The sequence below is a fragment of the Podarcis raffonei genome, chromosome 2, assembly GCF_027172205.1.
Source record: "Podarcis raffonei isolate rPodRaf1 chromosome 2, rPodRaf1.pri, whole genome shotgun sequence".
Lineage (NCBI taxonomy): Eukaryota > Metazoa > Chordata > Lepidosauria > Squamata > Lacertidae > Podarcis > Podarcis raffonei.
In genome coordinates this window covers 30,827,168-30,847,789 of record NC_070603.1, presented here as the reverse complement: position 1 = coordinate 30,847,789, position 20,622 = coordinate 30,827,168, and the positions used below count along the sequence as shown (strand labels likewise).

Sequence of the window (20,622 nt, the reverse complement as noted above, 5' to 3'; positions counted from 1 at the left end):
AGTTTGCAACTGAACATACAAGTTAGCATATACAACTTTTATTCATATTTGTGTTGTGGGCTTTGGAAATGCCCTTGCCTAGGCCTATTGGATTTGTTTAATACTGCTTCTTCCTGGTTATCTTGTCTGCTGCATTTTAAACTTTTTTCCCCAAAAAATTGATGTTGTTATGGATTTTAAACATCATTGTATACTGCTATAAAAACCTTCCAGACTGAAGGGGAGAGTGGGGAATAAATACACAGCTAAGTAATGAATTAAAAATATGCACTCATTGCGCTGGGCTGGTGAAGGACATGAATGTAGCAGGTCTACATTTTTCATGAGCTGCAATCTGGAACACTCCAATTTCAGCGCTTAAAATTAAAGCTGGAATTAAATGGAAGAAATTATTTTGACTATCAAAGAAGATAATCTCAGTAATTCCTTATTACAGAGGGAAAAAATCACTAAGGCTTCAATCCTTAACCTACTTACCTGGGAGTAATCCCCACTGAATTCAATAGGGTTTACTTCTGAGTAAACAAGGTTATGTTTGCACTGTGAAAATATATTAAATGGAAGCAAAATCATCTGGCCTTTTCTCTATAAACAATCTCTACTTGATTAGAACTTGGTGCTGATAACACCAAGGTTGCAGGTTTGATCTCTGTACAGTATAGGACAACTAAATATTTCTGCATTGCAGGGAGTTGGACTAGATCAGGGATTGTCAACCTGGTCCCTACCGCCCACTAGTGGGTGTTTCAGGATTCTAGGTGGGTGGTAGAGGGTTCTATGGCACAAGCTGAATCCTCCTTCCATCGAGCACTGGTGGGCTGTAAGGAAATTTTACCATCAAGAAAGATGCATTAGTGGGCGGTAGGTATAAAAAGCTGGACTAGATGGTCCTCAGGGTCCCTTCCAACTCCACAATTCTTTGATTCATCTACTGCTTTTACACCCCTCCAACCAGGACCATTTTAACAAGTACCTCCAAGAAGTAAGACCCAGAGATTGATAACACTGGGAGACCAAAGCCTTGTGGGTGGAGCCTTGTGGGTGGAGCTACTTCCTGATAAACATTGGTTCCAGTTCCTAGAAGGGCCGTGGCAGAAAGTCCTTCCCTATGACTACATAAATCAGGCTTCCTCAAACTAAGCCCTCCAGATGTTTTGAGGCTACAATTCCCACCATCCCTGACCACTGGTCCTGCTAGCTAAGAATCATGGGAGTTGTAGGCCAAAAACATCTGGAGGGCCAAGTATGAGGAAGACTGACATAAATAGTTGACAGGTGCAGGAAGAGGAGCCATACCGGAGGATCTCCCATAGCAATAAAGGAAATATTTGAAGAAGTCCTAAGATTTGACACTTGTCCATATGAGGTGACTACAGTGGTGCCTCAGGTTAAGAACTTAATTCGTTCCGGAGGTCTGTTCTTAACCTGAAACTGTTCTTAACCTGAGACACCACTTTAGCTAATGGGGCCTCCCGCCGCCGCCGCGCCGCTGGTACGCAATTTCTGTTCTCATCCTGAAGCAAAGTTCTTAACCTGAGGTACTATTTCTAGGTTACCAGAGTCTGTAACCTGAAGCGTCTGTAACCCGAGGTACCACTGTATTGCCTAAATAGTCAGCTAAATAAAATTCCCAAAGCAGTAACAATAACAAAACTAGCAAAATACTTTTTAATAAACACATTCATTTAAAAGCAACAACAATAAGACGGCAGTCCTATACACACTTACCTGGAATTCAGTGGGCTCCAACTAAAATACGTTAAAAATAAATAAATAAATCTTAACTTGGTACCTGAAGCCTAATTTTGGGCACCTGGGGAGGTAATTCCATCAAGGGGTGCTGTCACCAAAGAGGCCCCCTGCTTCACGTCTGGCAGTGGGGGTAACTTAGAGAACAAACTAACATGCAATCCTTAATGCATGTGGAAGAAAACAGCTCTTCTGTTCTCCACTTCCCCAAGCTGGGGCTGTGGGGAGCATTCACACACATCCTGAGATGCCAGAAGCTTGGCAGAGAGATGGGAAAGGGTTGGTGAAGCAGCTGACTTTCAGCCTCCTAAGATGAGCTTCTCACATGACAGGAGGCCATACATAAATGTATGCCCCTGACCTCTAAGAGTGGGGGAACCAATCTGTAGCACCTGCCCCACCCCCCATTCCCTGAGCCCCACAGAGAGCAACAGGGGGAAAGACAGCGGCCCCATTGAGTAGACAGAGAAAAGCACTTAATGGCTGTGATAGCCAAGGGGCATAGAGACTGGTGCTGCAGTTAAGGAGCATAATTAATTCCATACCACATGTCCAAATGTCATGTTTTCCTTTCCCCACAAAGTATACTCCAAGCCTAGCTACTTGAAAAATTTACATCGTTTTGCCTTCTGCGACATACAGCATAAAACATTCCAAGGATTTCTGGCATACCTGGGTAAGAAGTGGAATGGGGAGGCCCTGTCTAGATGAGTCAGGATCTCATTTTGAAAATGCCCAAGGCGCTCCGTGGTTGCTGAGCAAGGAAACAATCAGAAATTCCCCCTGCCAGGCCTGGAGGCTCAGCTGACTGACTCCTCTTATTCTTCCCTAGACTTGGAGGCCCTGTAGTCAGAGGGCAAAACAGGGGCTCAAGGAGAACCATTCTAGCTTGCTCAGCTGTGTGTGGACACAAGGCCAGCTTGTCAATTCCCCCACTGAAAATGGAGAAGGTTCCTGTTTTCTGTAAGACCACCAGAGTAGGGTACCTGAAAGGGAATGAGTGGGCGATCATGTACATTGGCTTGCAGAGCTCTCTCACTTTCCCTTAGGGTAGGGAGGTGGTAGGCAACCCTTGGCCCTCAACCTGATTTCAAAAGCTCTCTGCAAGCTCGTCTCAGACCTCTGAAGTGGGAGAGATAAGGCAGTGGCAGGAAGCAAGAGAGAAAAAGGGTGGCTCCGCTTGCCAATAGCATGCAACCCCCGATCGATTACCAGTGCAGCCACCTCCAGGGAATGCAGTCCTTGACTGGGAAAGTCCCCTGCCCCCACTGCCTTAGAGAAGTCTTGGCTAACAGACTGCAAGAACTCAAATGCTTGCTCACAACCGTATTTTTCGCTCTATAAGACACACTTTTGCCCTCCTGAAAAATAAGGGGAAATGTGTGTGCGTCTTATGAAGCGAATGCAGGCTGTGCAGCTATCGCTGAAGCCAGGAGAGCAAGGCGGATCGGTGAGCACCAATCCCTCTTGCTCTTCTGGCTTCAGCGATAGCCATGCAAAGCCTCGGGAGCGCAGCGGGAGCACTCCTGCCTCTCTTCGCTCAAGAGGCTTTGCGTTGCTTTCTTGTTTTCCTCCTCTAAAAACTAGGTGCATCTTATAGAGTGAAAAATATGGTATATTGCGTGGCATTTTGTCTGACCCAATAAAGCTATTGCCCTACAATGGATTTCGGGATTTTCCCTTAAGGGTCAAAAAAGCTATCTTTGCTTTTTCTGTGACTTCGGAGAATACTGAATTTACCTGCTCAAGAGGGCAATGCTAAACTGGAGGGAAATCATTTTATATCAGACTTTATTCTGAGGATACATCCCCTCCAACAGCTAGATAAAACTACCTGATTTGGCTTCTGTTGACTTTGTCCTACCCCACCAAAAATTCATCTCTGTGGCTTCACCAACATTAAAATTGCTGTGTATCTGTTTCTTGCTGTTCTTGTCCATGAGGAGCCTGTGTTTCTCTCTTAAGGCTGGACATAGATCTAAAGAACTGGTGGATTTTATGTTTTGGAAAATGGTGAATTGCCCATGTTGTTTCCTCATTCATCCCTACCTTAGGTGTTACCTGAAACCTGCATAGTATCTAGAAAACCCTAATCAAGTCTGCTATCTCTTGCAGACTTCATGGCTTTAACAGCAAACCAGTTTGTCTCTTCTGCCCCACATTTCTCAAGAAGAGTTCTGGAGAATTCAAAAGCTTGCTCACTCGTTTGTGCCATTCTGGGTGCTGTACTATGGATTTTGCAATATGTTTAAATCTGTTCTAGGACCAATGCCAACTATTACTCTTTAGTTGTCTTGGATGGAAATTGCAACCTCCAATGACCTATTTCAATTAACGTGGCGGAGGAAAGGACTTGCCCAGGAATTTGAGGAAACAAAAAAACGTTGTGATTTTTAAATGGATAGTGTAATTTGTGAGGTTGGATCCGCCAAAATCACATTTTGGTCCACCATCTCAATTCAAAATAGCACCTGGCATCAAAACAGCAATGAAGTCCACCACACCTACTTTGGGAATCCTCATGCCAAATTTTGCAATGGTACCTTGAGAGACAGCCAGACCTATACCAAAAAACTGACAGTGTAACGCCACAGTGATATTTCAGTCTGCCATTTTGATTCAAGATGGCACCTGGTAGTCCAAATGGTGACAAAGCCCACTGCCCCCATCTCAGAAACCCTTGCGCTGTTTGGTGGTCACGTCTCAAGAGGGAGATGAAACTACGCTAAAAACCAGGCAAAGTCACACAAAAGTGATATTTTGGTCTGCTATTGAGTCTAAATTATGCCCCGGGTCCCAACATTGATGAAAACTGCCACCCTCACCTCAAGAACCCTTGTGCCAAGTTTGGCAACTATATATTGAGAGGCGGCCAAACCTATTGAGAACAAATGGACAAAACATTTCGCAAAATATAAAGTAGTGCTGCATGCCACCCCAATCTCCAAGCAGTGCAAGATTCTAGGAATTCCAGGTGCTTACCCAGAGTTCAGTTTCCTCAGAATGAGGAACAACAGAGACTGTGGTGTCTTTATATGGTTATTAACACATATATATAACCCATAGCTGTCAACTTTTCCCTTTTCTTGCGAGGAATTCTATTCGGAATAAGGGAATTTCCCTTTAAAAAAGGGAAACGTTGACAGCTATGATATAACCTGAGTCTCACAGCATTAGCATCTCAAGGAGGCCTTGCTTCTCCCATAGCCACAACTCTCTGGCCTTTTGTCTTGCAAACTACCAGCAAATTGAGGGAGGGGGCCCAGCCATTGACATCTGGCACAGAGCCACTTCCTTTGCTACCTTAATGGCCCATACTTAGAGGGTCATTGCTTCACTAGGAAGTTACCGTAGTTTAGCTATTCCAGGAATTGAATCTGTGCTGGATCCAGGAATCTTAGAAGGGGGCACATGCATACAGCCTATCCCCTCTATCTGTGAACATAATTTGGGGAAACCTAGATGCCCACTTGTTTAACGCTGAAGCCTGCTATAGCCTTTGTCCTTGGCCACCCAATTATACTAATTTATTAGCTTTGCTGTAATGTCCAGCTGACATCTGGGTGTCTTTCAGCACTTGACTTGACTCTGTATTGCCTTCTGATTGAGAGACGAATGTTGTCCTTTAATATATCAGGACCACTTGCTGTTGCTGTGCTGTTGACCCATCTGAATTCTCACCTTTCCCTACCAAAAGGAGGAATTAATCTGCACTTTTTACAGGTTTTCTAGAAATGTTGAAAGAGTCCATCATGCATGTAACTAGTAGCATTTAGGGTTCCATACACACCGTACATCTGAAGCATGTGACTTTCCCCCAGAGACTCCTGGGAGTGGAAAGGAGGAGTGTCAATAATGTATAACCCATTGACACAGCTTGGGTTTTTAATTACAAGGAGTGGGCAAGGAAGAGTTACCGTTGAAGGCCCTGAGTACGATTAGAAACTGATCAATTCGGCAATTCAAGTATGCTTTACAAAAAAGAAGAAACAGACCAGTGCTTATTTGGAAATAAAAGCGGTTTATTCTGACATGTTCAACTGAAGACACCCAGAGACGTTTCAAAGGAAGAGCATTGCCAACTACAGCTAAAAAGAAAATGTTGTCAGCAGAAGCATAAAAAAGTTTAATAGCAATTCATTCATAGTAAGATAGCACCATTTTTAAATCTTAACAAGAAACCCCCATTCATCCACTGAATATGCTCTCACATACTCCAACTTTAGCCAGTCTCTCCTAACCCCAAAGTCTTAGCTTCTTCAAATTCCTGCAAAAAAAAAAAAGCCCATGCCCTTCTCACCACTGTGTGATGTTTGTTATTTGTGTTTTAAAACACATACAATACAACAGAACTAATTTTCAGGATTCTGGAGTTTTTGTTTTGTTTTGGCTTTAGGAATCCAAAAGCTCTGGTTTAAGTTTGTATAAGCCTTAAGTCACTTAGAACTACACTGTTTGCATTACTGAACAACAAAGAGTTTGGTGGCTTCTTAAAGACTAACAAATTTATTATAAGCTTTCATGGACTAATTTTTAAAAGAACTTTGCAAGCGGTAAGCTCAGACAAAAGCAAGCTAAAGACCCATCCCTAAAGACTGTCCTGATGCTGACATTTTTTACATCTTCTTTTTTCCAGAAAAGTTAAAGCGTAGTATAAACCTTTACATAAGTACGGTAATCAAGAGGCAGTGCTCAAGGCATCAATCATTAAGGCAGCAACCCTACGTGCACTTAGTTGGAGGTTAGCTCTATTGAACTTACCTCTGAGTAAAAATGCATAGGATTGGGCTGAATTGCTCTCTGCCTGCCTCCTATGCATTGGGCCCACGTATGTGTGAATACACTGTAGGTTTGATCACATTCATGAGCAGCTGGTGCCAATGTTCAGCATGGAATGCTGAATTCCCAATAACACTTGCCTTATTATGTCCTAACACTGGTACCATTGACAAATCTGCTAACCAGAGGCACAAATGATGATAGTGAACTGGATCCTCCTCTCTTGCATTTGCCCAGTAAAGAGTCAGCACTGGCAGAAGAAGAAAAAAAGAAGTATCTTAGAAGCTCATGTGTTTGAAAGTTTCCTCTTTTCCACTCATCTGAATTGCAAGTCACGAACTTTTATTTTGCAATCCTTTGTTTACATAATCCTTAAGCGTTTGTTCATATGGCCTGGTTTTATATACATGGGTTTAGGGCACCATATCCTCCCATCAAGTGGACAAAATTTCATAAAGTAGATCAATACTAATGAACCAGGCAGAGGGCCTTCTCGGTAGCGACACCCACCCTGTGGAATGCCCTCCCATCAGATGTCAAGGAAATAAACAACTATCTGACTTTTAGAAGACATCTTAAGGCAGCCCTGTTTAGGGAAGTTTTTAATGTTTGATCTTTTATCGTGTTTTTAGTGTTCTCTTGGGAGCTGCCTAGAGCGGCTGGGGAAACCCAGCCAGATGGGTGTGGTATAAATAATAAATTATTATATTATTATTGAGCCAACTTATAATCATCCACCTAAAACTACATTACGCCCCTCTTAGAATTTAATGAAAGCAAAAAACGATTAATTAAAAGCAGGCTGAAATGAAAATACAGTGGTACCTTGGGTTAAGAACTTAATTTGTTCTGGAGGCCTGTTCTTAACCTGAAATGTTCTTAACCTGAAGCGCCACTTTAGCTAATGGGGCCTCCTGCTGCCGCTGTGCCGCTGGAGCACGATTTCTGTTCTCAACCTGAAGCAAAGCTCTTAACCCAAGGTACTATTTCTGGGTTAGCGGAGTCTGTAACCTGAAGCGTATATAACCTGAAGCGTGTGTAACCCGAGGTACCACTGTACTTTAAAGTTGTTCCTTTAGAATTTTCAAAGATGGAACTACTCATATTTCCCTGAGAAAAAAATTAGGCCAGGTTCATCTAGGATGAGAAAGTTCAGGCGAGGTCCATTTAATCCAGCATCAAGTCTCCAACAGGGGTTAACATCAACTCCTCTGTGGAAAGGTTCTCAGTAGAGAGATGGAGGCAGGCAAGGAAGACCCCGGAGCGTATTGCACCTGGAGTATCCTCTCTGTTCTCACCCTGGGCCATTCTACCATCAGCTGCCCAATGGGAAAGATCCTGATGACATTTTAAAGAGTTATAAGACGGGGGCGGGGTGTGATTTGGATGATATATTTGGGTTCCCTCCAAGTCTGTGGTTTTTATATCTCTTTATGTATTCACATGGTATAAACATGCATGTTGTCCAAATACAAACACAGAGAGAACACATAACCTGAAACTGTACTCAACCTGAAGCACCACTTTAGCTAATGGGGCCTCCTGCTGCCGCCGCGCCATCGGAGCACGATTTCTGTTCTCATCCTGAAGCAAAGTTCTTAACCCGAGGTACTATTTCTGGGTTAGCGGAGTTTGTAACCTGAAGCGTATGTAACCCAAGGTACCAATGTACTCCAAAGTGCTTCCGTATCCAAAATGGGCAGGAGGTGCTGTTCTCATATCTTTACCACTTTTAATTGATCTCTGAGATGCTGAGGGAAACAAAAGAAGAAAGCAACAAAACTTCCACTTTTCAACTTTGCTTGGAGAGCAGCCTTCTCCGGGATTTCTCTTTCACACACAGTTCCAAAGAAAGACAGGGAGAAAGGGCAAGGAGGATTGTCTCCTCCTCGTCCCTGTCCCCCATTTTTTCTGCTCCCCCCCCTGCAAGCTGGGAGCCTCACGGGCACCCCTCTAGAGGCTTCACCCGGGGCTGACACCTCAGCTTGCACACACACACCTGCCGCCACCCTTTAGCTACGGCCCTGGCTTGGGATGCATGTAACAATACGTTGGTGGTGTTAATGCTACTTGCAAGAAGAGAGATAAATAACTGAAATGCAAAAATAATTGGGGTGATGTTGCACAACCGCAGAACCACCACAGAGAAGGCCCTGCCCTTGTGCTCACTTGGCAAATACCCCAAGATGGCAACAAGATGCCTCTATGAAGTTACAAAGCAAGGTATGCGGCAACAGCCTTCTCCTGCTGTTTTGTCCCCAGCATTCAGCTCCAATGTTAAATTGTCTCCGCACATGGGAGTTCCACTTAATCTCACGTCGAATAGCAATAGTCAGATCTGCCTGCCGTGAATTCAGCTCCAGCTAAAATTCACTTAATGAGGGCAACAGGAAGGCAGGACCAGGCCACTGAAGTACTTGCTCATGATTTTCCCCCCCACCGCACCCCACTTCTCAGGAGGTGGCAAAATATATACGGTATTTCCTTTGAAGCTGCTCATTATGCATTGCCCAAAGCAGTTGTCTGCTTAATTCATCCAGAGACATGGCCTCTTCTCTCCCCAACCTTCCTTCCTATTTCTGAGCTTCAGAGGGATAAGGTTCTTTGCCACCTCCAGTTTTCTCTGGGCTGGGATGCTCTCTCCCTGCCCCCCCCCCCCCAAAGCACAGAGTAAAGATTACGTGAGGTCTCCTCAAGTGCTCAAAAAGGGCACTTGTCAGGAAGAGTATTTTCTTTGCAGTCAGACAGCATATCGTTATTTACAAAAGACCTAGTTCCTCCTTCCCTGTGGACCTTCCCTTCCATTTCTCCTCTCTCCTGTGGCTGAAATTTTGCCTTTTTCTAGTATTACTTTCCGAGCAATCAACATCTCAAATCAAGGCACTGCAGGGCTATGGTGCCTCACGGAAGGGAAATCTGTTCTGTAGAGTTGTCGTGTTTGGTAATTTTTTAAATTATTATTATTATTTTATTTATACCCCGCCCATCTGGCTGGGTTTCCCCAGCCACTCTGGGGATAAATTAGGGATAAATCTTACTAAAACTCGGGTTGTGTAAATGTCTATTTGCTTATGAGGCAAACACCATAATGAACTGACTGGCAGAATATAGAGGAGGGGGATCCTTCTGTGTTAAAACGAAGGGACTAAATATCACATTACTTTCAAGTGTCCTCCTGACACAATAGCACCATTCCCATTTGTATAGTGCTGCTTGTTAGGATGTTCCAACAGCTTCACTGACATCACCTTGATAATCTTTGCAACAGTCCTGTAAGGACAGTCTGCATCTTTATTCCCATACTGCAGAATGGGGATGACGTGTCCTAAGAGATTGTTGTAAGATCACCCCAAAAGCTCACAGGAATGAGGTCTAATTTCTGCCTCGAAGCTCACTTGCTTCAGCTGCAATCCTATGCGCAGTTACCCCGAGGTAACTCTAACTGAACTCAATGGGGCTTACTTCTGAGTATTGCACTGCACCTCACAACGCCATTTATGGGATACGAACAAGCTAAAGTTTGGTCTCCTTTTCCACCTGTTTTTCAAATATTCAATCCAAATACGGAAGGTTTTTTTAAAAAAATGGTAGAAGGGGGCTGCTTTGTATTTACAAATTTATTAATGCATCAGTTAATAAAACCATTGTAACTCCATTTATGTGACGATTTGTCGGCGGGTGCCAGCTGTCCTTCCAATTCGATACGTTCCAGCTGACTTGTGCAAAGAGGAAGGGGGCTGTCACGATGGGGACCCTTTCCAGGGCGCCCCTGCAAACCGATCCCATGCGGTGCCCTCGGGATTCACGCGCCGGCCTGCCCACTCCGGCCCCCTTTGGAAGACGACGAGGTGCTGGCGAGGAAAGCTCTGCTCGCAGCAGCGCAGGTCCAAAACGAAGGCCAACTTCAGACAAAGTTCCCTGGAAGTCCTCGCCGCCGGCACTTATTCAGGACTGACTTGAGCGTATCCGCCGGGGACGGTGCAGTAAAAGAAAGAAAATCTGTCCGAAGCGTTTTCCTTATTTCCTCCCAAGGATTAAACTCCAGGAACCAGCCACCCGCGCGCTCCGACCCAACTGTCCGATCCCCAGAGGAGGGATAGGAAAACGCCGCGTGAGACAATAGCCCCTCCGCTTGGCTCCTTCCCTCCGCCAGAAGCAGCTTTGGCCCCGCCTTCCCCGCTCCTCATTGGCTGGCTGGGAATTTGGGGAGCCCCTGAGCTGGGCGTGGGGAGGCGGAGCCCGCTGCGCGCGCGTTGCATTGTGTGCGCCAAGGAGCCAAGGCGAGCGGGCAGTGAGGCGCTGGCGGCGGCGGCGGAGGAGGGAAGCGCGCGCGTGCCCTGCTAGTCGAGGGAGGACGGCGGAGGAGGAGGAGGAGAAGGAGCAGCGCGCGCTCCCGGGGCCCCCCTCGCCTTGTTGTACTCGGCACAAAGCTGGCTCCGCTACGAGCAAAGCAGCGGAGGGGGAGAAGCAGGCGGCAGCCCGAGCCGAGCCAGCCGGCGCCATGGAGGAGCTGAGCAGCGTGGGAGAGCAGGTCTTCGCCGCCGAGTGCATCCTCAGCAAGCGGCTCCGCAAGGTGGGCAGGCGGGCGGGCGGGCGGGTGGGCAAGCCGGCGGGGAGCAGCAGCAGCAGCAGCCGCCTCCTTAGCGTCGCCTCTGGCTCTAACCCGCGCTTTCTTTTCTTCCTTTCTCTCTCTCTCCCCTCCGCAGGGCAAGCTGGAGTATTTGGTGAAGTGGAGAGGCTGGTCTTCCAAGTGAGTCCGGACAATGAAGGCAGCAGCTGAGCGCCAGCCAGCCGTTGAGCTGAAGGGGGTCCAGGGGCGGGGCTTGAGCGCGGGGAGATGCTGGGCCCAGGCGACCCCTGAGTTTGGGGCGGGGGGCGGGGGGGAGAAACAAGGCGGGGAGGGGAGGGGGGCGCAGGGAGCGAGAGGAAGAAACGGGGTTCCGAGGCGCTTGCCCCACACTACCCCCGGGTCGGCGCTTCCGGACGCTGGGAAGTTACTTTAGTTTTTTGTTGTTTCCCCCCTGCGAGGCTCCTGTTTTCCTACCCCAGAATCGGGGAGGTGGGTGGGAGGGCATCGTTTCCTCCTGCTGGACTTTCTTTTGTTTACCCATAATTGGTGCCTTGGCTTCTCTCTGTCTCCAGCACCTCCTTGATTTTGTTCACTTCTCTCCCTGTGTTATATGTTAACTCTCCCAAATTAAACCATGGCCAGATGCCATGGGTCGCCTTCACTACCCCTTTTTGTAGGGGGAGGGTGGAACCGGAGGAGAGGATCTGAGGGAGCTGTTAGGATTCCCCAGGCTCCAGCAGAGAAGCTGCAACTACTTGCCATGTTGTCTATGGATTCTCTTCTGAAACCTGAGATAGCAACTGATGCATGTGGTGTGTTCTCCCTCCCCCCCCCCACCTCATAGACTGGGGAGAGGGGTTGTCAACCTAAGAGGCTACCATCTCTGTTTACTCCTCCTGCCAGCTGCGCCTGCAAACCAGGCTTCCCCCCACCCCACCCCCGTTTGCTTTTATCCTTTTCTTGCTTGACTTCTCATTTTACTCCCTTAGCACATACATGTGTGTGTGTGTTCTCAAGTTATTCATAATCCACCGGAGGTTTCCCCTTTGCCAAGCGAATATTCCTTTTTCTGCTCTCCTTTCCATTATGGAAATTGAACCTACCCTGTCATGTGCTGCTAAATTCTCACCCCACTTAACGACCCACAGTTCAAAAAAAAAAATTCCCACCTTCCCAATCAATTATTTTTTCAATTCACTCTAAGAGCATAGCCGCCGTTCAGTTTTAAATCTGCCAGTGTGATGGTTGTGTACAGCTAGGGCTGTAGCATTTCTGAGGGTTATTGTAATGAAACGGTACTTCTAGATTCTAGGGTGTGGTATCTTTGATAAAATGGGCATGCTTTATCTCAAAAGTTAAGAAATAAAAAACAGTAGACATTTGCCTGTTATTAACTACTTGTTTTATAAAAAGAAGGTTGTGTTTACTGTGACTGGTTACTCTTTTCCAGGCATAACAGCTGGGAACCCGAAGAGAATATTCTTGATCCCAGGCTGCTCCTGGCCTTTCAGAAGAAGTGAGTAAGCCACAAACTGAGAGGCAGGGAGGGAGGGTTCCTCTAGCCTGCCCAGCTGGGATTATGGAAACAGAATACAGAGTAGACCATTGTGTATTCATTGTTCCCCCTAAATTGCAGTACTCAAGACAGCCTTTCCTTGGTACCTAAATATATAAAGTGTTTTAATGCCCTGGTGTGTTTAGTGGTCTCGGTAGACTCGAAAAGTCACGTCTTGTTGTGGGAGGGATGTTTGCAAACAATGCTTAAATCTGTAGCTTGCTTTTCCTGCTTCTGTACTGCATGTATTAGGCTACACTGTAGGCTTCATTTGAAAGTCTCTCTCCCACTTGCTGTGCTGCGTAAACAACACCCATACGTAAGTAGCATGAGAGGGCAGCACCATGCAAAAAAAAGTCCTTAAACTTGAGGGCTTGTATGTTTCAGCTCCAGTCTGCTACTAGTGGGACGCATTGTATGTCCAGACTCACAGAAGAGAAACTTTCAGAAGCAAAATAGGTTAGCTTTTGGCAATAGTAGTGCAGTCTCAAATTGCTGGCACTCTCCTTCCAAATGCCACTTTTTCTGTTTGTTTTATAGGATAGCAAATAAGAATAATAATTAAGAATAATAATTAATAATTACAATTAAGTTAATCCCAACCTAAAATTAGAAAAGATGTCTGACAAAATACAGGAAACAATTTCTACTTACTGTTAAGAAAATATTGTAACCCCCTTACAGCTACCTTGCTCAAAAGTCTTCAACTTGCGATGTTCTGTGTTGTTCTTGGGTTTTCGGTTTGTAGTTGTAGAGTTAAGAATGCCTAAAACTTACGATAGTCAAATCTGAAGCAGACTGCAAAGAGTTCCTGAAGGAATTCTCCATACATGAGTGATTGGGTAACAGAACAGCAGGCAAACTTTGTTTATTCATTTGGACAGGCTTAAGTCCAAGGTCTTTATATTTGGGCAGACTGTCTTAACCATCAGGGCAAATGGTGAGGAAATTCACTAGGTGAAACCACCAATAGCTGCTGCATGGTGATTCCTGCCTTAGTCTTTGGTGGTGGGAGTCGGGGACCTAACATAGTATTTGCCCTCCTTCACTCTGCAGTAACAACAAACAGTTTTGACTAGCCAACCACCTTGCAAACCACCTCTAGCCACAGAAATATTTGCAGTTCTGTTTGGTAGCTTGAGCAGCTTTCGGAGTACATATGCTGAGTCCCAGCAGCTGTAGTGGCTCCACGTGTGGTTTCACATGCATCCTTAAATATATATATATCTGTAGCTTGAGGCTAAGCAGCTCTCCTGGTCCCCTACCCTGTTCCAGCAGCACCTGCTGAAATGTCTTTTTTCAGCATAACTGATCAAGGTGCTGGTGCCCATTTCTCTCTTTCACCTGTTCATCCTACCCATGCAAGTAGTATCCATGGACCCTCTCTGGCTGTATTTAGTAAAAATGAGAGGAGTTCTTATTTCACCCCCAATGCACAACTGGAGAAAGTAACAGGGGCAGGGTGGGTAATAACTAAAATGATCTGTAGATTTGAGCTATTCTCTTGAAGACTATGCACCCCCATCGTTTAATCATCTGAATCAATATTACTAAGATAAGGGCATTACAGAGGTTTGAATGTCATGAGTAGCACGGAAATAATGAATCTCAAAGATGATTCGTTCTGAAAACGAAAATCATGAAGCTGATAGGCTGCAACTGTGAAAGGGGAGGGCTTTCATAGAATTTGTTGCCTTGTGATGGTCTCTGCCCTGAATAGCTTTTTTTTTAAAAAAAGAAATAAATAGTAGGTAGGTTCACAGAAGGTGGGTACTAGCAGTAAAATAACTTGAAATTGAATCTTTGTGTTCAGGGACAATGTGCTTTCAACCGTAAGGGTGTTGGTGGTGTGTCTTGCTTGTACCTTCCTTGTGGTTATCTGGTCTCTGTTGAAAGGAATAATCTTGAGCTAAGTACTCTGATGCTCCCCACTCTGGACGATTTTTGTGACCAGAAGATATAATTTGGGGTGGAGAATGTGTGGGTGTTTGCTTGCTGGAAACTGAAATAAAGCAGCTAAAGGAAATAATAGTAGTGCATTGGTCACCGAGGGTGCAATCCTGTGCTAGAGTTAACACTGGCTCAAGGGCCTTTAAGATTTGTCAGAAGCCCTTTCTATACCTCCCAGCACAGCCATTCTGTCAGCAAAAGGAACAGATGGAGCAGCCGAAATAGGATGGGGGACAGATTCTATATCTCTTTCATCCATAGCTACACCCCCCACTTGCAGAATGACATTACACAAGTGTTAAAGCTGGTGCAGATAATTTCTCCTTCTGTTGACTTAAATGGGGAATAAAATAAAATAAAAATAGCCATAGGGTTTGATGTATATGTTACTACCCAATCATAGCGTACCTCCCCCAGATAATAAAAATCCAACACAGGATGAATATACAGTGGGTTACATACGCTTCAGGTTACAAACGCTTCAGGTTACAGACTACGCTAACCCAGAAATAGTACCTCAGGATGAGAACAGAAATCGTGCTCCGGCAGCGCGGCGGCAACTGGAGGCCCCATTAGCTAAAGTGGTGCTTCAGGTTAAGAACGGACCTCCGGAATGAATTAAGTTTTTAACCCAAGGTACCACTGTAACTTCTCTGGCTCCACGGGCATTGTTCAGAAGATGCAACCCTGGCAATGGGAACTTGTGGGGAAAGGGCCCTCTGTGCATAAATGGAAAACTTTTCACAGAGCAGCCTGGTCTCAAAATACACACACACACACACACACACACAGGAACTTGAGCACATTGAGTGTCGCAGGCTAGAGCAAACAAGTACCTGATTGCAAACACACAACTCCACTCCCATGGCTTGTTGTACCTCGACAGAAAACCCCACACAGGTAAACAAAGGAAGTAAGAGCATGTGCTGTAATGTGTAGTTGCTACAACTGTTTCCCATCTCTCTGTCCTGCTGCCCCTTTGCTAGAATGAATGCTGTGCTGTGTCTTGGCTGAGCTATCTTGCTCTAACACATTGTCGTCCCCCCACTCCCAGAATAGGGAGAAGTGTCTCCTACACAAAGGGGAGACACTCGCCTTTTAAAATGAAGGCATGCCCTCTGTTGTCAGAGGCCAGGCATCCCACTCCAACCATTGCTACCACAGTCCTTTTTGATCTTGAGCAGGGAGGGTCACAGCCTGGCTGCAGGAAGCATGGCAAACAGCCACTGTGTGCACAGTGTTCCGCTACAACTCCTGGTTTGGGGGAAGGAGGTAGTATACTCCATCAATGCAGTCTCTCTCTTCCCTTCCCCACACCGATCGCATGAGCACTGGCAGAGCATCTGGATGCATCCAGTAATAGGAACTATGTGCTGTGAATGCTACCCATTGCTTGTTTCTCTCAGTCTGCATCTCCCCTCGTTCCCTACAAGCTGTTCTCATACAACCGCAGGGTCTACCCCACACCATGGCCCAACTCATGACCAACAGCAGTGACTAAGCTGCACACAGCTGTTCTTTTATAGCAGTCTTCCTCAACCTAGTGCCTTCCACACATTGCTGGACTTCCACGTTCCATCATCCCTGACAAACGGCCCTGCTAGATGAGGCTGATGGGACTTGTAGTCCAGAACATCTGGAGGGCAACTGGTTTAGAAAGGCTGCCCTGTAGGGTTGTTAAAATGACTTGCTCCAGGCAGGTGCATTTCGCCTTGCAAGTTCCATGGCAGCTATGCCAAGATCCTTGCAAGATCTTGTGCAAGTTTTCCTCCCTCCGCTTTGTTTATTGTGCTCCGAAACAATGGTTGTGAGGAGCCTACGGCCATGTGCTACAGACTGAGCAACTGAAGCTGATGGAATTGGGGGCAAAGTTGCATTGCCTTGTGTTTTCTTGTGTGTGGTGACTCAGGATGGTGGTGTCCCTGTTGTGAGTCCATTGCCTCTCTGTGTGTACAGCATGTAGGCATTGGCACAGTCCCTGATTGGGTGGGCTGCGGTGTTTTTTTCCCTGGCTACTCTGGGCATACTTGCCATTTTTCTTGCTGCTTTTTATTTATTGTTTTCTAGGTGTGTGTTTATTCACTCTTGGTCTGGGTACACATTGGATGTGTTGACTATTCCATCAGTATAGTAGTGGCTTATCTCTGATCTCGGTTTATTACAACTATTGTGTTGCTTTGTTGGTGGCATGGAACCAAAAATCCAAATGTTTGGGGATATATGAAGACCACATATGTGAAATGAAAGAACATACACTTGATGTAGTAGATAATACGTGATGTGAGTTGAATACAAACAGATTACTTGCCCCGTAAAGTTTCCACTGCATGGTGGTTCAGCTGTATTAATGTAAATATATGGTATATCATCAGGTTCTACCACATTCTCATGTGTATGTAGGGCGGGAGAGCTTTACAAAATAGCAGGCTTGTCTTGTGTTCTTATAGCAATGCTTCCCCACATTTCCTCTGGTTGGATAGTCATTGGTATTAATAATCAGTTGCTAGTGATTAGTGGGGAAATATTTCTCCAACGACAGAGTTTTGTGTGAGTCATCTCTTTTAAGGACAGCTTATTTTCCCTGCTGCTTTGTCACCTTCAGTTTTCATGTTCAGATTTCCATTTCTAGTGTTGCTTGTGTACTACAAAAGAAAGAAGTACAGTACATGCAAGTTTAATGCATTTTTAAAAAATACTTATGCTTTGGCATTTAAGTATTTCTCTTCAATGAAAAACTAATATCTCTGAAACCATAGTCCTGTTTACATGTGTGTGTTGTGCACAAATGCACAAACTACTAAAAATTCATGTGTACAGAATGCAAATGGATAATATTAAATTGCTTGCACAATAGACCATCTCAAAACTTAAAAAGAATCAGTCTTATTTGTAAAACACCAGAATTTTTTCCTAAGAGAGCAACTCCAGAGAGAAGGAAAAAATGCGTTTTTGATCTCTTTGGAACAGTGCCATTAAACTTTTGAGATAACAAAAACAGAATATATCATCTACTTCTGCACACATATAACCACGGAAAAGTAGCAAATAGCAGTAATGTACAGAGGGATGGGTAGGGCAAATGTCTTTTACTGCTTAGTAACGAAGCAGGTCAATAAGCTAGGGATGGCAGAACACCAGCCATGGAATACTACAGAACCAGGCAGGGTCATCTGCATTGTCAAATGCTGGCATTTATTTGAAAAACGGACATACTTTCCTACATTTCTCAAAATGGTAAACCCGTGGTCTTTATTCACCCATGGAATCTTCTGCGAGAAGAGAGACTTTGAGAACTGCACTGTCATTTTGTTGTCTTTTCAGGGAGCATGAGAAGGAGGTGCAAAATCGGAAGAGGGGCAAACGACCTAGAGGCAGACCCAGGAAGAACGTTGTAAGTAATGGTGATTTCTGGGAAGAAGCTAGAAATGGATGTTTAGTGCAGCAGACTGTGGGGTGGTGTGGGGACAGGATACATGCTTGCTTGCATAAAGACATAATTCATGTGCCTCTGTTAGAAAGTGTGTCTTGTGCCCTCTGTGGCTTTATCCCACAGCTGGTTGTGTGTGCCCGGAGTCTCCATGGGCAATCAGGAAACTAAATAATGCCTGTATCCAGAAACATTTCCTTTTTGAAGCCAGGGAAAGTGGAAATAGTTTTTTGAGTTCTGAAAATTAAATAGTTGTCCAGGTAGCATATTGTTATTATTAGAATCTTACTTAAAAGTTTTATGTAAGGCTGCATGGTCTTAAGTATCGGCCTGCCACAAGAGACAACCAGGTGCCTTTTTGTAATAACAGGAAGTTACTCGTGTTTTTAAAATGTTTTGTAGTAGAGTAGATCTCTCTGCTTTGATGGACTTTCCATACAGCGGTCCTTCAAAAACCTTCACTGACAGTATTACAGTGGTACCTCGGGTTACAGACACTTCAGGTTACAGACACTTCAGGTTACAGACTCTGCTAACCCAGAAATAGTACCTCGGGTTAAGAACTTTGCTTCAGGATGAGAACAGAAATCGCATGAAGTGGTGCTTCAGGTTAAGAACAGTTTCAGGTTAAGAACGGACCTCCAGAATGAATTAAGTACTTAACCCGATGTACCACTGTACTGAAGAAGCAGAACATATTAATGTCGCTCCTACTCTTTGCATGTGTGTGTTACTTTGTTTTTAAAGGAGCCGGAGGTGCCTGCAAAGAGCAAATCCAGCAGCTCTTCTTCCTCAAGCTCCTCCTCATCTTCCTCCTCCGATGAAGAGGATGAAAGTGACCTTGAGACAAAAAGAGGTCAGCGGAGCAGAGAGAGCCACCCAGTGCCTCAAAAGAAAGCTCAGATCCTGGTTGCCAAACCTGAGAATAAGGACCCTATTAGGAAGAAGCGTGGGCGGAAGCCTCTGCCTCCGGAGCAGAAGGCAGCAAAGAGGACTGTCAACCTGACAAAGGTGCTGAAAACAAACCAAAAGGAGATGGGAGGCGGGGGAGGAGGCCCCAAACTAATGAGCAAGATGCAGCCGCAACACAACGCTCAGAGTTCTGGCATTGCCATGCTTAAATCCCACATGAAGGAAGCCCAAGGTGCATTTGGTGGGTTTTGTTCCGGGGCTTCCTCCACCCACAACCTCTCCAGTATTGTGAAAAGCACCTCATCTGGGAGCCCCAACTGTGGCATCAGCTGGCAGAGCTCCATCGTACATTATATGAGCAGGATGTCGCAGAACCAGAACTCAGCAGATGCCTCTGCAGTGGGGAGGCTGACGCTCAAGTCGGCCATGTCCTGCAAGAGTGGCCTGGGGCTCGATTTAAAACTGAAAAACCAGAAAGCCGGCGGGGATCTGGAGTTGACCGTGCAAGGCTCCAAGGTGACAAAGAGGCCTGGCAGCAGCAGCGCGTTGGGGGAGCAGAAAACAGGGTACGGTGCTGGCGCCCAGAACTTGCACAATGGCAACAAGCCCCCCGCCGGCTCTGCCAACAACCACCCAGCTTCCAACCAAGAGCTCAACCTCCAAGCTTTAAATCTGCAGAGTGTGAAAAATGGGATGAATTCCACAGGCGGCGGCAACCTTTCCCACCATGCTTGTGGGACTGTGGCCAAGGGCACCGGCGGCAGCCTAGCTGTGAGCACAGGTGTGGGCAAGGGCAGTGCCGGGCCTGGCAGCGGCTCAAACGCAGGGGCAGCGTTGGCAGGCGCAGACCCTCGCAAAAGCGAGAAGCCAGCACAACGAGCAGCTGTGGGCGAGAGGGATGCAGCCGCGAAAAGCGGCAAGCCTCCGTGTGCCCAGGAGGGGTGCCCTGCAGCAGAGAACCACAAGGCTTCGGCCCTCTCTGAGATGAGCACCGGAGAAGAGGAGACGAGCTCGGATTCAGACAGAGATTCTTCTTCTTTCCCCGGAGCAGGCCAGAACATGTCTGTCTCCGTCCAGACTAGCCAGGACTGGAAGCCCACTCGCAGCCTCATCGAGCACGTCTTTGTCACAGACGTGACAGCTAACCTGATCACAGTGACTGTCAAGGAATCACCAACCAGTGTTGGCTTTTTTAATCTTAGACATTACTGAGCTCGGAGGCATGCAGGGGGAAGATAGGTTTCCCTCCCGCTCATCCTGTCTCATTGACTCTACCTGACTGTTGCCTTGGATGCCAGAAGGGGAAACAAAACCCAGCTGCTCCCACCCTTTATAAGCTATATGCTATGACACAGTCACTCTGCATTGGGAGGCTCTGCGGTGGTTGACCATGGTAGCTTCCGGCCTGTAGTTTTATCTATGGAAACTCCCTGAAGCATGCAGTGGGTTCTTCTTGGGAGCCAAGTTGTTAACGCAGCTGCCAAAATATATGTGATGCGGTGGGGGACTCTCTTTCTCAAGAGGAATGGCTTTACTTGTTGAAACCAGCCATTATAGAGGAGGGCAAAGGCTGGTAGCCCAGGTTTTGCTGTGCTTGGGGACTTCTTAGCTTTATGAGTTAGAAATGGCAGAGAGAAATGGAGATCTAGCCGCCTGGTAAGTTGGGAGAGCAAGCCTCCA

The 20,622-nt window shown here is 46.0% G+C and overlaps 1 protein-coding gene across 1 annotated transcript; it reads left to right on the top strand.

The window, feature by feature from the left end:
- Positions 1-10,820: 10,820 nt before the first annotated feature.
- On the top strand, positions 10,821-20,317 carry CBX2 (chromobox 2). The gene is made up of 5 exons (XM_053375556.1): positions 10,821-11,101; positions 11,235-11,278; positions 12,549-12,614; positions 17,925-17,994; positions 18,778-20,317. Exons 1-5 carry the CDS (start codon positions 11,030-11,032, stop codon positions 20,152-20,154), a joined length of 1,629 nt encoding a protein of 542 aa, XP_053231531.1. The 5' UTR covers positions 10,821-11,029; the 3' UTR covers positions 20,155-20,317.
- Positions 20,318-20,622: the final 305 nt, after the last annotated feature.